We start from the raw sequence: 17,703 nt of genomic DNA, 5'->3' as shown, positions 1-17,703 counted from the left end.
AAAGGAAGCATTTCTTAAAAACAGTTGTTCAGAAAAGCACAAAATACACGCAGACACTTACGTCACGTTAGTGACATGCCAGCATCACGTACAGGCCAAACAGCAGAAGCGCCAAGGAAACGAACTAACCAAAGGCCCCTTTGCCCATTTTCAGCAATAAATTCTATTATTTATTTATTTATTTATTTATTTAATTACATTTGTATCCCGCCCTTCTCCTTGCAGACTCAGGGCGGCTGACAATGATTAAAATACTAACATATACATCTAATTAAAAATTGATTAAAAAGATAATGGATAATACAGCTTTAAATCATTCAGCTTTCAAACAGAGCTTCAAGGAGAAGATGCTCTAAAAAAAACGTGGATCCACAATCTCAAAAGGCCCATTTTTACTCACCCAAACCATCACCTCCCACACATTTAAATGCCCTGTCCTGTGCTATCTGGGAAGAATCCAAGTAAGTCTAGACTTGTCTATCGCTCAGAAGGAGAAACAAAAAAAAACAACAACACAGTTTTAAAACTTACCTAAATAAGGAATGCAAGGCACCATCTTCAAGCATCGGATGTATTCCCGCATCCTCTTGTAGTTGTCCTCCTTCGACATTAAATAGTCCAGCTTCTCAAAAGTGGTCTTGTCCTTGCGATTCAAGAGCTGAAGACGAAATAAATCAAAAGAGGGGGATGAGGTTTGCATCTTAGACAGGGTTAAAATACAGGGGAAAATCCTTCCTGCCTTCACATTTTATTTCTTTTCAACGGATTAGAGCCGTACAAAGCAACAGAATATCAAGAGAGTTGGAAGGGATCCCTTTTTCACACTTACGACCGTTGCAGCATCGCCCGTGGTCACGTGATCAAAATCCAGACGCTTGGCAACCGACTCGCATTTATGACGGTTGCGGTGTGTCCTGGGAGGGGTCACGTGATCACATTTTGCAAACTTCTGACAAGCAAAAGCCAATGGGGAAGCCCGATTTACTGAACATCCGTGTCGCTAGCTTAACGACTGCAGTGATTCGGTTAAAGAACCGTGGCGAGAAACGTCGTAAAATGGAGCAAAATTCACTTAAGAACTCTCGCGCTGAACAACAGAAATCCAGGGCCAGGTGAACTTTTGTTCCCTTTGTGGCGCAGTCTCACAAATCAAGAAAAAACAAAAACAAAACAGATGCCTTGAAAACTTTCCCGGTGAGTTACACACCTGATCCATCAAAACTGGCTAAGTCTCTTATTTTAATGGTTTTGTTTTCAGTCCTGAAACGGGTTACACACACGTTGAAAGCATGAGAAATATCCCATGTGGTCTTAGTTAAGCAACGCCTTCCCTAATTCAACGCTCTTCCCTAATCGGAGAAGAAAGAAAAAAGTCGGATTGTTGCCTTGCGAGTAAAGTGACGCCCAACTTAATTTTGAGAAATACTTGAAAGGCTGCCATTCCCGTCCCTTGTTAACAAAAGAGGACACACAGTTGAGCTCCTTGTCGCTAATAACAGAGACAGAAGACATTTTTTTTATTGTTTTGAGATGAAGTAATAAGATGGGAAGGGGTCCAGTAACGGCCAGAATTGGGTCCTTGCTTGCAGATTAGCCAATCCTACTGAATTTTCAATGGAGGCTGAACACTGGCTGGGCTCCCAATGATGTCAGGGAATGCTTATACAAGGGAGCAAGTTCCTTTAGGATAGTTCTAAACAACATTCTTGTTTAAAAATGCATAAATTGAAGACCTGGAAGCTAAAGGGGAAAGAGGGCCCAGGAGGCTGGGAAAGAAACAGCTGGAGAAAAGGTAGTCTGGATTAGAAAGAGAGGGAAGAGATCTGGGCCCGTGTTCTTATTCTCACACAGTTTTGATCGAACTGCCTACGGTTTGACTGAAATGTCAACTTACAACAAAGATGACGCAGGTAAAACGCAGGAAGAACGGTTGCGGGAATTGGGCATGTCCAGTCTAGTGAAAAGAAGGACTAGGGGTGACATGATAGCAGTCTTCCAATATCTCAGGGGCTGCCCCAAAGAAGAGGGAGTCAACCTCTTCTCCAAAGCCCCTGAAGGCAGGACAAGAAGCGACGGATGGAAACTAACCAAGGAGAGAAGCAACCTGGAATGAAGGAGAAACTTCCTGACAGTGAGGACAACTAACCAGTGGAACACTTTGCCTCCAGAAGTTGGGGGGTGCTCCATCGCCGGAGGTTTTCAAGAAGAGACTGGACAGCCATTTGTCTGAAATGGAATAAGGTCTCCTGCTTGAGCAGGGGGTTGGACTATAAGACCTCTGAGGTCCTTCCAACTCTGTCATTCTGTTGTTCTGCCAAGCTCTGGACATTTCTAGCCAAGGAGGTGCCACTCCGATTCATTGCTTGTACGGAGACGTCATTCTTTCCCACCACAGGCCAGCTATTCCCTTCCAGATAAACCCAACTCCTTCCAAAAGCTGTTAAGAAACCCGATGGAAAATATTAAACTATCCGTTCTACCGAAGATGCTATTAGCTCTTTATTCTCCGTAATTGAGGCAATCGTTCACTGGGTTCCAGATGTGAAGAAAGGACTCCATCTTATTATACTTGGAAAGTATATATCTCTTTTTTTAAAAAAACACACACACACACACACTACCCTAATGTCATAAGAATGGAATGTTTCCGATGATCAGCACTTAGAATGAGGCAACTATCAACTCTCCCCCCAAAAAGCTGTTATCAAATAAGTTTGGCTGGATCTGCAACGTGCTGTCACGATCATGGCTTGAACGGTTCAGAGAGAGCTCAGGTTTTAAGGCCCTCATGAGCAGGCATGTGAAGGACCTCAATGTATCTAACCTTGATTAGACCAGTTCCCGAAAGGGCAACTAAGACTCCATAGGAACGGATCTCTTATGGACTCCCTCTGGGCCACTATGACTTAGATATACAGATGTTTGGAGACCTGGACATTAAACGAACAAAGAAGAGCAGGCTCTCGCCATTTCTCTCTCTCTCTCTTTTTTTTTAGAGAAAATAAAATAAGTATCATCTCTGATAATTTGTAGAAGAAAGGATGGCAGAATCTGGGGTTGGAGTAAAAAAGGGGGATTAGCCTAGAATCTTTTAAGTAGTCACAAGAGAACTAGCTCCAACCCTCCAGTCAATAGGAGGAGGAAAGAGAGAGAGAGAGAGAGAGAGAGAGAGAGAGAGAGAGAGAGAGAGAGAGAGAGAGAGAGAGAGAGAGAGAGAGAGATGAAATGTCCACTTCTTCTTATTCATTGGCTTCCAATATTTAAGAAAGTGTAACTTTTAACAGCCATAATTCATCAACTGGAGAAGAAATAAATTCGCTCGATAGAAAATGAAGTAATCAAAATTTATTTAAGGGGGGAAAATAGAGGTGTATTTCTAACCAAGAGACAAACTGCAAACTATACTGATTGGAAAGGATCAGCGTCAAATGTTACAGACGTTTTGTTTCCCAAGTACAGAGGTTCTTTTTCCAAATAAGAAATATACTTCAAAAACAAAAGCAAATCCTTCCATTCTCTGGCTGCCTTTTTGTTTTGTTTTTTACTTTTGCAAAATGAAGAAAAAAAGGTTAAAAAAAAAAAGGACAGAAAACGAAAAGATACCCTAATGGATCTTGAAGAGGAACGCAAGCATATCAAACCATCTTTTTACGATACTCCTCTTCCAAAATAATATTTGTGCAACGTATGAGGGGAAATATTGCTAACATAACCGATAAATGATGACTAGTTAACCACCATTTTAGGGTTTTTTTTAGAGCTCTTATTAGTGAAGTCAATTTTCTGGACAAAACCATTCCCCAGACTTTTCTGTTTTATAGATGCAATAAGAGAAGCCTTTTACTTTTCTAATGTTTTGCAATAAAAGTCTAATAATAGGAATTTAACTCAGTTTCTGAGGCCGCGTCAATTTATTTCCGCTAGGAAAATGTTTTGCAACGACGATTCACCGCAGCTAAAAACAGAACTAAATCAATGGCTTATGTTGCATTAATTTGTATACATTTGGAAAAATGTTCAGTCAACCAATAACATTTCATGCATTTCGTAAGATGTCAGAAGGATTTTCCCTTAAAAAAAGCACCGCTCGATAACAAAATCTGTAATGCAAATCTCAGGTTACAACCTCAGATATTTCTTCTTTTTCCCTTAACATTTACTGTCTCGCATTCCAGCTAGTACAGTTCTAGTTATATCAACTCCATAAAAAACGTCGTTATTACATTTATCAATACATTTTTAGCTTATACACATCTTCATTACATTCAGTCTTCATAAACAATCCATATCCTGTTATTAATTTTTGCCCAGTTTTTGGTTTCTCATCCATATTCCAATTGAACCTTTGATATTTATGTTGATAAGTGACTTTTGCCCCACTTTATGACATTTCTCGCCACTATTAAGGGAACCGCTGCGGTTTTTAAGTTAGTTAATATGGTTGTTAAGTGATCTGGCTTGTCAGAAGATTGCAAAAAAGGGGTCATGTGACCCCGGGATGCTGCAACCGTCATAAATGTGAGTCAGCTGCTAAGCGTCTGAATTCTGATCACGTGATCATGGGGTCCCGCTGCAAAGGCGGCCATTTAGAAAAACAGTCTTAAGTCACTTTTTTTTAGGGCCGTTATAACTTTGAACCGTCACTAAACAGACTGCCTCTACCATGCCATTTTGCATATGATGATCCCAATCCATTCTTTTGTTTTTGTTTTTTTAAAAAATGCAATTCCTACAATACGATTTGCAGAAACGTTAAGTTTACAGATGCAGAAGCAAAATCCATCAAAGAATTGGGACGCTTCTGCTCCAAAGATTCTTAAAACTTTGAAACTCCCACGGCAGACTCAATAAACGTATTCTTTATTTACTAGTTTGGACAATATTTCTTAGAACTAAACATTTAAAAAAAAATAAAAATCCAACACTGCAGTTTCAAGTACAGAAACTTTCCTTCTCATCTATCGTTTCCTGTCCTGAGAAAATATAAAATCTGCACAAAAGATTAGCGCACTCCGAATTGCTCCCAAATTCCTCCTTACGCAATGCCCTTCCTGGCTAGCAGCAAATCAAAAAATATGTGTTTAGCATCCTGTAAGTTTAAACAGTGTACTATGGTGAGTTAAATATATTGGAAGTATAATTTGGGAAAGATGTTATGAAGGTGCATACTATGTACCCAGAGAAACACACAGATTTCTGTCTGTCTGTCTATCATCTTATCTCTAATCTATTCTAGATATCTCTCTCTTCAAATTTATTTATTTATCTAATCTATCTTCTCTCTTTCAGCTGCCCTACCACCTTATAACCTTCTCTTTTCAAGGTACTCACTTTTTTCTAGCAAGCTTGACTAGAAAGAAAGAAAGAAAGAAAGAAAGAAAGAAAGAAAGAAAGAAAGAAAGAAAGAAAGAAAGAAAGAGGAAGGGGGGGAGGGAGGGAGGAGATGGAGGGATGAAGGAAGGAAGGAGGGAGGGAGCAAGGAAGGAAGGAGAATTACAAAGGGAAAGGGAAGGGAAGGGAAGGAAGGAAGGAAGGAGATGGAGGGATGAAGGAAGGAAGGAGGGAGCAAGGAAGGAAAGAAAAGAGAGAGGGGAGGGAGCAAGGAAAGGAAGGAAGGAGAATTAGTAAAGGAAAAAAGGGAAGGGAAGGGAAGGAAGGAAGGAAGGAAGGAAGGAAGGAAGGAAGGAAGGAAGGAATGCCCTTCCAACTCTGTTATTCTGCAGCGACCAAAATATTGGACTCAAGCCTGCCATGTTGATTGATGTCCAATTTTGGTCACCACGATACAAAAAAGAGGTTGAGACTCTAGAAAGAGTGCAGAGAAGAGCAAGAAAGATGATCAGGGGTCTGGAGGCTAAAACCTATGGAAGACAGTTGCAGGAATATTTGTGAAGCTGCCCCAGAGAAGAGGGGGGGGGGTGTCAACCTATTCCCCAACGCACCTGAGGGAAGGACAAGAAGCAATGGATGGAAACAGGCAACGCTGCCTCTTCCATTAGGGCTCCTAATTATCTACACCAGGGCTTTTAACGTTCCCATCCTGTGTATTAAATAAACTGGTGAGTCATTATTAGCCGGGATCCAAGAAGTTACATGATTTAACCTGTACGGGCGACGGGGCCTTGAAGTCAAACTTGTCAACGCAACCACATTTCTCCCACGTTACACAGGGTGTGCGACTGATTCAAAGAAAAAACAAAAGTGGGCGTATAGAGTTAAATCGCCAACCTCTTTGGGTAAGGGCTCTCTATAATAACGGACATAAAGTGGGATGCTGAGAGGAAGCATCTAAGCAGAGTTTATTCCCACAAGTCAGCCAATGTCAAAGTTAGTCCTAGACTGGTCCCCAACTTACATCAGTTCACGGAGAGGCCATTCAAAGTTACAACGGCTCTGAAAAATGTGACTGACGACTGTTTTTCACCCTTAACGATGGTTGCAGCACCCCTGTGGTCACCTGATCAAAATTCGGAGGCTTAGCAACTGGCATGTACTTACGACAGTTGCAGTGTCCCGGGGTCAGGTGATCCCCTTTTGCCACCTTCTGACAAGCCAAATCCACGGGGGAAGCTAGAATCACTTAATTATCTTAACAACTGCAGCGATTCATTTAACAACCGTTGCAAGAAAGGTCGTAAAATGGCCACTTAACAATGGCCTCACTTAGCGACAGAAAATTTGGGCTCAGTTGTGAGTAATTGCACGTAAAGGAGTGGGCTTTCTTTTCTCATTTCTGTTTATTTTAACCATGATAGAACGAGTTTTATTTCTTTGGAAATGTGAGGCCCACGAGGTTTAATTTTTTTTAAAATTTCTGGGACCTAAAATGTCACAGAAGGGACCACGGTCCATCCCGCGACATTTGGAGTCAGAAATTAAACGGATAGTTTTGGCAGCTCAGTGGGGTCCTTCAAGCAGAAAGAACTTACAAAATGCATTTTTCCCAACAGTAGCTTTTTTCCCCCTAGCATGAGCAGCTGGTATACAAGGAGCAGGGAAGCCACTGACGTCACGTGGCACAGATTTAATTAAACTGCAGGAGGAACTTTGGAAAGAAATACAAGAGTAATGTTTAGTGGAAAAATGTGACAGAAAGCAAATAGACATGCCTTGAGCAATAGCAATTAAACAGGGAGTTGAGTTCTATTTATTTTCATTTATTTATGCAATACTTAGACCTCCTCGGCGCAGCTGGATTCCAAGTAGCTTTATGAATCCTGCCTTAAATCACGGCTGCTGTTTCCACCAGCCCATTATAAATGTTAAGAGGTAATTTTTATGTATTTGTAAACACCGCTTGGAAAATTCTCCAACTCGGCTTCTGTCGTAACTCTCAAAGCTGAAGCTAAGATGTCTCTTCTTTTAGAAAAAAAACCAGAATTCAGGTAGTCTTCGTCTTACAGAAGTTCGTTTAGTGACCGTTTTATACACATTTCTTCTGTCCAGGTGGTTCTCAACTCAACACCATTGGTTTAGTGACTGTTTGAAGTTACAGCAGCACTGGAAAAAAAGTAACTTATGACCATTTTTTCACTCTTACAGCATCCCCTGGGTCACGTGATCAAAATCCAGACACCTGGCAACTGACTCATATTTATGACGTGGCCAAGTTCACTTAACAAATGAACTTGCTTAGCATTTCAGGGGGTCAATTGTGGTCATAAGTCAAGGTCTACCTGAATATTAGACCGTGTCCAATGTAGTGGGAAAAAAAATAATAAAAGAATCTTTTTGGATGCTGTCCCAGATGCGGGGTTTTTAGGACGGGGAGACAGGCGCAAAAACAAATAAATCGATAAATAAAATTCAGAATAACTTACTGCCCAGGTTTTTGTCAACCTGAAGATGGGGGCACTTTGCAGAGCTGATACCACAGACATGAGAGAATGAAGGCTGTTCAGTTCTAGAAGTTTCTGAGGAAAGGGGTGTGGGGGGGAGGAAGACAAAAAAAAAGACCAAAATGCCATCAGTTTTCCATGTGGGCTGCAGACCGTTCAAGAAAATAATTGCTGTTCCAGACGCTTGCGATTCATAACTGTAAATTATAGAACAGTCAAAAGACTCGACCTTAGTTTGATGCAAAACTTAACAAAATGTAAAAACCAGATGTCAGGAGCCAGAGGATCCCGTTACACGGTTCATTTCGAACACTTTTCAAGAGAGTTTAAGCAAATTGGAAATCTCAGCGCTCCGGGCTCAGATATTTAAGCATCTCCAGGCTTAATGTATGCCGATTAGCGGACGTTCAATGTGAGAATAAAGTTATTATTCTATTCTATTCTATTCTATTCTATTCTATTCTATTCTATTCTATTCTATTCTATTCTATTCTATCACATAATTCTATTCTATTCTATTCTATTCTATTCTATTCTATTCTATTCTATTCTATTCTATTCTATTCTATTCTATTCTATTCTATTCTATCACATAATTCTATTCTATTCTATTCTATTCTATTCTATTCTATTCTATCACATAATTCTATTCTATTCTATTCCCCCCCAGCAGCATCTAAAAAGGCAGGATTGATGTCAAAAAGAAAAAAAAATATTTCAAGAATAAGATGTAACATTCCAAACTCACCTTTGCTATTTTGACAAAGTGGCTGAGGATCTCCGCCCTTATTTTTAAGGTCTGTGCTGTTAAAATTTCTCGTACCACCCAGAAACTGACCTAAAAAGAATGAGGCAATTTCACAGAGTTAAAAAAAAACCTAAAACCTTGTTAAAGATGATGGAACAAGACAGGCAGAGCAGGTAGCATAAACTGGTATATACGGAGACAACCATAGCCAAATTAACCAAAATTAAAGGGGCCAGAATGATATGGATGCGGTCTTCAACTTACAGCCACACTAGAGCCCAAAATTTCTGACAGTTCTGAAGTGAATTTTGCCCTGTTTTACGACCTTTCTTGCCACAGTCATTAAGTGAAACCACTGCAGTTGTTAAGTGGGTCATACGGTTGTTAAGTGAATCTGGCTTCCCGCCTTGACTTTGCTTGTCAGAAGTTCGCAAAAGGGGATCACGAGAACCGCAACTGCAACCGTCATAAGTACATGTCAGTTGCCAAGTGTCCAAATTTCTATCGGTCATAAGTCACTTTTTCAGTGCCGTTGCAACTTCAAACGGTCACTAAACAAGTCGAGGACTAACTGTGTATCCTCAGGGAGGGAGGGAGAGAGCTGTTATATTATCTAGCATGGTTGCATCAGTTCAGAGTGCAAATTATGGATTAAATACAACGCTAAATAGTTCAGGCAGCTGCTCAGCCTAATAGCATACCTTCTTTCATATGAGAGATAAGTGCTCTGCAGCCTGGGAAAATACCAAACTACTCTGAAAATCCTAATTGTTTAGGTTCACTACAAGTACCAATGTAAACCCACCCCTCTTAAGTGCCTAATACAGAATGTAAATTAGTTACAAATGGAGTCTGTATTTATATCCCTCTGCTCATTAAAAAAATAGCTGTTTATATCGGTTTCCTTTTCCCAGCTGGATTCAGTTTCACTTCAGCTGTTACTTTCTTTTCTTTTTTTTCTTTTCTGGGATTTTTAGTGACCTGAATAATTGATCACAAATCTGCCGATTTCATAAATAAGGACAGTTTGCAGAATTCTGGAGCCCGGCTCAGGAAACTCTACTTTTAAAAAAAGTTATCTACATCTGTCAATTTCAAACGGATACGGTTGTGTTAGCAAGGGAGAAAGTGTCCCAACAACTTATTGACAACAAGAATGTCAGCAATTGCCTTGGATCGATGCTCCTTTTTTCTTTTTAAAAACAAAACAAAAACAAAACTTACAAACAGACCAGGTTTTTGTTGGAAGGGCCACGTTATTTTCAATCGGTGTTTCGAAACAACACACAATTCCTGTTACCTGATTAAATCTCCTCGTAAAGGCAACAACATTAGGGGCAAGGATGTGTTTTTCTTTCTTATTCCATCCACAGCTTGCAAGTTCCTTAAAAAAAATACAACGGCATGGTGTTAATAAAAAAAATTGCACCCCAAACAATGAAATAACGTATTTTCATTTGACAGTGTCAGAGACAACAGATAGACCAAGGGAAATAAAAAATTCCTTAGCAGCATCCTGTGGAATTTAAACGGTGACGCTAAAGGCACTTAAGTTTAATTATGTCTGCAATACAGACACGAGTTCTGTTTTGGCTCAGCTCCCTATTAGACAACGAAGAATCAGTGGTAAAGCAAACTACAGGAAGGGCACTGAATTTGCAGGATCCGAACAAAATGGGACTTGTGTACAAAACATTTGGCTGCTTCCTGTAACCTGTAGTCACTTTTTAGAAGAAAAGAAACACTTAAAAGAGAATATTTATAGATCAGGATTGAACTGTGGGGTCCTTGGTGCTCTCTGACCTTGGTGGTTTTCATGGAGACGTTTCATGACCCAGCTAGGTAACATCATCAGTGCTAGAATGGAGTAGGGTTAAGGAAGAGGAGGAGGAGGAGGAGGAGGAGGAGGAGGAGGAGGAGGAGGAGGAGGAAGAGGAAGAGGAAGAGGAGGAGGAGGGTGGTAGGGTCCCTGGTGCTCTCTGAGCTTGGTGGTTTTCTTGTAGACGTTTCATTACCCAACTAGGTGACATCATCAGTGCTACCAATGATAGTAGCCCTGATGATGTGACCTAGGTCAGTCATGAAACATCTGCAAGAAATCCACTAAGCTCAGAGGGCACCAAGGACCCCACAAAAGACACCCTCTCTGGATTGGATTGAGCCTAAGTTGACCGACCTTATTAAAAAGTTGAGTCACAATGGGCTTTTCCATTTATTTCAAAGAACCCAAATGTCTATTAACAGCCTGGACCTAAGAGAGAGAATACGTGGATGTGTTTGTGTGAATCGTTCTGACCCACAATTGAAAGCCAGAGGTGGAGAACAAAGGAACAAACTCACATGGCCAAGAAACACAGCTGTGAGATGGACGGCTTTATAAATCAAGAAACAAATAAAATGTATAATCATTCTGGCCAGACATTTGTTGAGGTAGCCAAGGACCAACTACTTCTGCTGCCTCCGACATATAATTTACAATCAGAACCGATCTTCAGTTGGAAATAAGCTGGCTTTGAGGATAGATGCTGCTGCTAACCCAGTTTGCACACAATGCCTCTGCTGTGTACCCTCTTATTTACTGTAAGGAAAACATCTCACCAGAAAAGAGATTTATTGCTTCTATCGCTCCCTGAGTTAAGCAATTCACTGCCACAAGGAGACCAACTTAAATGAGTTTATTTTTATTTAACCCACCGTAGTCTTTTTTGTACTCTGTAATATCTGTTATATAAACACTCACTAAACAAGACAAGGGTAATGAGAATAAATTTGCCGAGGTCTGAATGCGCTCAGGCTGAAAGTAAACAGAAATAATATCTGTAAAATCCATTCAGCTATTTTTCACTCTATAAAGCTTCTGATGTGTTTTCCGTTGCTACGGGTTCGTATGAGAGCGGAGTGGCAAACTACCTTTTGCCAACATTTATTTATTCTGAAATAGAGATAAGGAGAACCCTCTGACAGACACAGAAATTAGATTTGTAGTTTTTATTACGATACTGTCAGGGTAATAATTCTACTCTCAGCTTCAGTGGCAGGAAAATGCTTTACTGAATATACGTAGGAAGCTGCTAAGTTTTCCCAAGATAATGGTGCTGGGGATGATGACGATGATAATAATAATATGTTGATAAAAATGCCATATCCAGCCTAAACATCTGGCTGACTCCGCAAACAACCATAATCATGTATTATATTGATATGCTTCCCGGCATATAAGGTGGAAAGATACTCATAAAATTAAAGTAAGAAATATTAAACATTTCTACAGCATTTTGATCATTACTTCTGCTATATGTTGTTCTCTTTGGAAGTTTCATCCTCATTTATTTATTTTTTTTGGAAGTTGGACTATGTTTTCCAAGTAAGATTTAGTGTATTATTCTGATTACTCTCCCGTGAATAATAGCAGGAGTTACCAATGATTAATGCAACAGTTTTAACAGCAGCAAATATCCAAGAATAATCACAGCAATTGTGTTCCTTCCAATGAGGGTGATTAGTTTATTTTAAAATAACATGTGTGAGTTTATGTAAGCAAAAATTGTCTCCTTCAAATCCCATGGAATCAGCCTAGGAAAACCTTTTTCGGTTCTAAAAATGGACCATCTGGTCCCGTGGCCCTCAACCGTGTGTGTGTGTGTGTGTGTGTCTGTGAAGGCTTGAAGAAATGTTATGATTTAAATCTTGAGTTAAGCCTTGGTGGTCCATGGCCACAAAAGGTATTTAAAGAAGATCCCGTGGTGAAGAAAAGGTTGAGAACCGCTAATCTAGAACATTTCCGTCTTAATCTATTTCAGAATAAACGACGACACAACCAAGGTGTGTTAAAATGGATCTATTCGTGCTGGGGAAAAAAATCAGGAGCCGTTATTACGCAGTTGGTCGTCTCCAACACGCAGTCAGTGTGGGTTCACGGAATTAAACGCTGACAAATTTGTTCGCTTTCTTGTGTTCAAAGAGAAATCTCTTCACGTTTACACATATTGGACTCATTAAAGTCATAAAACATCCCAAACAGCTTTATAGTTTTATGTTCTTTGGAATGTCGGCTTAGAAAATGTCAAAGGCCTGAGTGAAAACTGCTGATTTTGACTTATCCTTCGAAAAAGGGAAGGAAAGTGGCAAAATGGCTGTTGGTCAAGAAGATGACAATACTTCAGTTTTTTAGCCACAGCCAGATGTTCGGTCGTCTTTGCCCCTTTGCTGACAGCGTGTCGTGTGGAAAAGTAATAACCAATTCTGAGCTACAACACGGGAGCCCTTCTCCCTTTTATGTTTGGCATTTTGTTGCAGCTGGTGGGTGGAAAATGGAAGAATAAGAGCAGAGGAAGGGTCCTTTTATCTCAGTGCCTAAATACACACACAGATGTTACTTTTGGGGTAACTGCATGTACACTGAGAGCTTCTGCACCGGAGACAAATTCTTTGTGTGTCTAATCACACTTGGCAAAGTAAAAAAAAAGTAAAAGCTATTCTATTCTATTCTATTCTATTCTATTCTATTCTATTCTATTCTATTCTATTCTATTCTATTCTCTATCCTATCCTATTTTCTATCCATACTCTACTCTACTCTACTCTACTCTACTCTACTCTACTCTACTCTACTCTACTCTACTCTATTCTACTCGTTATTCTATTCTATTCTATTCTATTCTATTCTATTCTATTCTATTCTATTCTATTCTATTCTATTCTATTCTATTCTATTCTAAAGAGGACAGTAAAATCTAGGGAAATGTCTCCAAACACATGGCAAGCAGGATCACATTGGAAGCATCTTCTGAGTGGACTAAGCCACTTCACTACACCAGGACCTCAAATTGTAATCCAGATGGATTCAGATGAGGATAAGCCTTGGAAACGGCTCAATCAACAGTAGTTCTGTGGCTAAGCTTAGCTGATGCAACCCAACATTCTCCATAAATTCTGCACAGCTTACCTTGAGGTCATCTCCCTTAACTTAGCCATTTATTCAGGAGCATTTAAGAACATGTCTTCTCTCTTTCTCAGCTAAAGTTAGGTCGCCACCACTTAATGTGAAGACCATGGCTTTCAAGAACGAGGAGCTTCTTCTTCCAAGAAGTCATAGCAAGTCTTTTGGTAGACACCACACTTTACAAATTCCAAATTGTAAAGAAGCCTGGCACTCTGACAGTTGCCCATCAATAGACATGTAGACATAAACAGTATCTACGCCCTGTGCCAAAGAGACAAACAGCAAGCCAAAGAAGGAACAAAAAGACCAGAACATTTCCCTGCCAGCAATCAACACCCAGATGAGCATAGATTAACATCAAGATTAATATCAGGCCAACAATCAAGAAGTAAACAATACCCCAATCAAGGAACTGCCAATAGTAAACAGCCCAACGAAAGATCCTAGCAAGCCACTCAAATATAAACAGAGAGGAAAAACCCCATCGCCTACTAGCACTGATGATGTTACCTAGTTGGGTCACGGAAGGTCTACAAGAAAGCAACCCAGCTCAGAGAAATCTCAGTCTTCCTCCTGGCAAACCTAGCTGACACTTGATCACATGGTTTGGTCAACAAGACTATCACTACAGAAAACCCAATCTCAAGAATTATACTCCCTAGAAGATTAGAGCTTTTACTCAAGGCAGAGTTTTAAAATAGCCAGCTGGAAAAGTGAGCAACATAATCATCCCCAGCCTAATTAGTCTGGGGACACAGTACATATGTTGCCTATTAAACTACAGATAAACAATTATATATCAAATGTTCTGGCTACATTTACCAGAAATGTGAAAGAAAGGAAAAAAATAACCATTTCTTCTATTTCTCAGTGAATTTAAAAAAAACAAAAACAAAAAAACCAGCCTTTGTGTATTACAACATCTGCCACTTTTTCCCCTTGTCTTCTGCCAAATTTTAGTTGAGCGGTCAAACATATGGGTCCTATAGAAGGCGTATTTTAGGAAGCTTGAATAACTAATGTTTTGACAGGCATGCAGTCCTCGCTCTCCTACCGAAGGTTGAAATAAATGTGGCATCTGCTTTCCGGCTCACTTCAGCCCAGCAATTCTATAAGTGAAGTCAACACAGCTACTGTACGCAACACAATCGGACAGAGATACGACAGGGCTGGAGATCATGGGAAATGAAGTATGCTTCACGTCACAGGCAAACCCAATGAAGTTATGAAGCTTTCTCGCTGAAGAGAACCAAGGATATTGACACAAAACGCCTCAAGGTCCCTCCTTCACCAACTGGTATGAGACGTTCTCATCCAGGTAGGATCCGTGGAGAGAACTGGAATTCTTGGAGCTGTTTATGAAAAGTCACCCCCAGAGAAGTGCTTGTGAGGGCAGCGATATTAAGAATGGAAGGCAGGGTGACTTCCATGAAACCTAAGAATATAATGTGGTGTCCTTGGCGCTCTCTGAGCTTGGTGGCTTCCTTGCAGGTTGAGGATGTTATCTAGTTGGGTCATGAAACATCTGCAGGAAAACCACCAAGATCAGAGAGAACCACAGACCCTATAATCCTTCCCTCCTCCTCCTCTTCCTCTCCACAAACCCGGTTACTTTTTAGCACAGATGATATCACCGATCTTGATGCTACCTAGTTGGGTCATGAAACGTTTGCAAGAAAACCACCAAGCTCAGAGAGCACCAAGGACCACACAGTCCTCCTCCTCTCTCTCTCTCCTCCTTCTCCTGAACTCCACACACCCCACTCCCTTCCAGCACTGATGATGTTACCTAGTTGGGTAATGAAACGACGGCAAGAAAACCACCAAGTTTAGAGAGCACCAAGGATCCCACCGTTCAACCTGGAGCTACAAATATTCTCTTCCATCAGAATATAATGTGCTAGGATATGAGTGAAATCTTTGCTGTTCTTTCTTTTTCAAAAAATCAGAATCTAATAAATAAAGAGCCTAAGGGCTCTTCTTTACCAATAGCAACATTTTGTGTTAAAAGGGCACGTACCTCTGGCTGTATAGCTTTAAATACTGGCATATCCATCAGCGTAATCTGACTCTGTGACAAAAATGAAAGGAAGAACGATTATACATTTTGGAAAAACACTGAAGTCTGGCAAGTCCGCTCTGGGCCTGTCTAGAAAACAGCCAGGGTATCTAAATTCACAGGCTGTTGTGATGCACTGAATAAGGTACTTGGGTTGACACCAGTCAGTATTTTGATTTTCCTCACCTATCCTCAAATGCAGCTGATGATGCCCTTTATTTATGGCTACTTAGGAGGCAAAGGGCATGCCAAATTACTTAATTTAGGAATTATTACGATATTTTTGGAACTCTGTACAGGCAGTCCTCAACTCCCTTTGAGCAGGGGGCTGGGCTAGAAGACCTCCAAGGTCCCTTCCATCTCTATTCATTATTCTATTCCATTCCATTCCCATTCCATTCCATTCTTCTCTATCTTTCTATTCTATTCCATTCCATTCCATTCTTCTCTATCTTTCTATTCTATTCTATTCTATTCTATTCTATTCTATTCTATTCTATTCTATTCCATTCCATTCCATTCCATTCCATTCCATTCCATTCCATTCCATTCCATTGACTTAGGACCATAATTGAGCTTCTGTTTCTGTTTCTACGTGAGTTTTGCTCCATTTTTACAACCAACTGCAGTGATTCCCTTAACCACTGAATGGGAACTTATTTTGGCCACTACGGCTACTACTATTTGGTACACATCAAAAAGCGGCCGTTTTACTTACCGCAAACTCCTCTGGAGTTACTTTTAGCACGTCAAACACCACCGCATCGTAGCTTTTATGAGCATAATCTGAACTCCGTCCTTCCAGAGAGTCAGAACTGCTACTGCCCTAGAAAGGGGGAGGGGGAGAGAAAGGCATGAATGGCTGGCTTTATTTATTTTAATTTTCATATATTCGTTTCCTGCCCATCTTACAGTATATATATATATATATATATATATATACTAGGAAGATTTTCCGTAGCGATGACCCTCTTGAAGCTTTTGCTCTTTAAGCTCAAAATGCAAAAATGCATATAATTGGAAGGGGTTATTAAGGGAACTGAATCCAATGTTCCTCCCTGTGCAGGGATCCAAGTCAAAGCATTGAGGAGAGGTTGAGATCCAACGAGGAGAAAGAGAGCAACAAAATTGCCTTCCATAACATCTCTTGGTTATGAGGCTTAGCAGTGAACCGAACAGGAACACAATTTATCTGCTCCTGTTTCCAACCACGAGACTTTTTTCCTCACGTATAAAGGAATCTCAGCTCACTGCTAGAGGTATCTGCTCTCAAAGGTTAGAAAATGGAGCTGGAGCTAATCCCATAATCTGTTCTGTGCAATTTCTCTCCATGGCAGGAGAAGAAAATCCACAGAGTTGCTGACAAATTATGTTCAGGCTTAAGGAGTTTGATCGAAAATATCAGGGATAACGTGATTATTTAAGCACTAACAATGCAAATGGGTGGAGGAAAAAATAATCTATTTACAGCAGTCCTATTAAATAAGGGCAGAAGAATTGGATGGTGCTAGGTGCAAATTTTACTAGACATGTTTAAAAAGCAAGGTTGCAATCCTAGACAGGTTGACTAAGGAGAAGCTGTGCTTTAAAAATCAGGTCTCCTTCAGATGGCACAGTGTCCAACCAGCCCAGAAGCAATTCAGTCTTCTAGTTCTAGTTGGAGAAACGCCATCGCATCAAGAAAAAGAAAAAAAATCCCGGCTATTTAAATGTATTGTCTGAAAAATCACCCAGTGAAACAGATTGGAAAGAAACCATAATGGCCTGAATATGTATGCAGAATAATTCTGCCCTGTTTTGAAACCAAGAGATTTAAAACTGATGTTCAAGCCAGACCCAGCCTGCAGTCCCAGGAACTTTTTATCTTTGAACTGCTGATGTGCAAACAGCATCTATTTTTGAACAAACATGTGAAGAATTTCTCTGTCTTGAGAAAATGAGCCCAGCGAATTATTTCCATCTGCAAGGCATTAGATGTTAATTGCTATGACTTGAGTGTGTAAAGACAACAGTAGAGATTTCCTAACCTAATTTGTGGCCTAAAAGACTGGACACCATATGATCTTAACTATCAGCAGGAATAGGAGGAGGAGGAGGAGGAGGAGGAGGAGGAGGA

At 40.3% G+C, this 17,703-nt stretch overlaps 1 protein-coding gene across 1 annotated transcript in view; it reads right to left on the bottom strand.

Moving 5' to 3' along the window:
• Positions 1-14,725: 14,725 nt before the first annotated feature.
• LOC107293693 (ras-specific guanine nucleotide-releasing factor RalGPS1) overlaps positions 14,726-17,703 on the bottom strand; it is a 6,195-nt gene continuing 3,217 nt past the window's right edge. Inside the window, exons 3-5 of the mRNA XM_015822854.1 lie at positions 16,306-16,413; positions 15,549-15,599; positions 14,726-14,767 (exon numbers count right to left, since the gene is read on the bottom strand). Of these exons, the coding sequence (XP_015678340.1) occupies positions 14,726-14,767; positions 15,549-15,599; positions 16,306-16,413 (201 nt within the window). The remainder of the gene's footprint in view (positions 14,768-15,548; positions 15,600-16,305; positions 16,414-17,703) is intronic.

The sequence above is a fragment of the Protobothrops mucrosquamatus genome, unplaced genomic scaffold (assembly GCF_001527695.2).
Source record: "Protobothrops mucrosquamatus isolate PMUCROS unplaced genomic scaffold, P.Mucros_1.0 scaffold1703, whole genome shotgun sequence".
NCBI classification, from domain to species: Eukaryota; Metazoa; Chordata; class Lepidosauria; order Squamata; family Viperidae; genus Protobothrops; species Protobothrops mucrosquamatus.
Note: the sequence above shows the minus strand (reverse complement) of the source record. Positions and strands in the feature narration are given on the sequence as shown.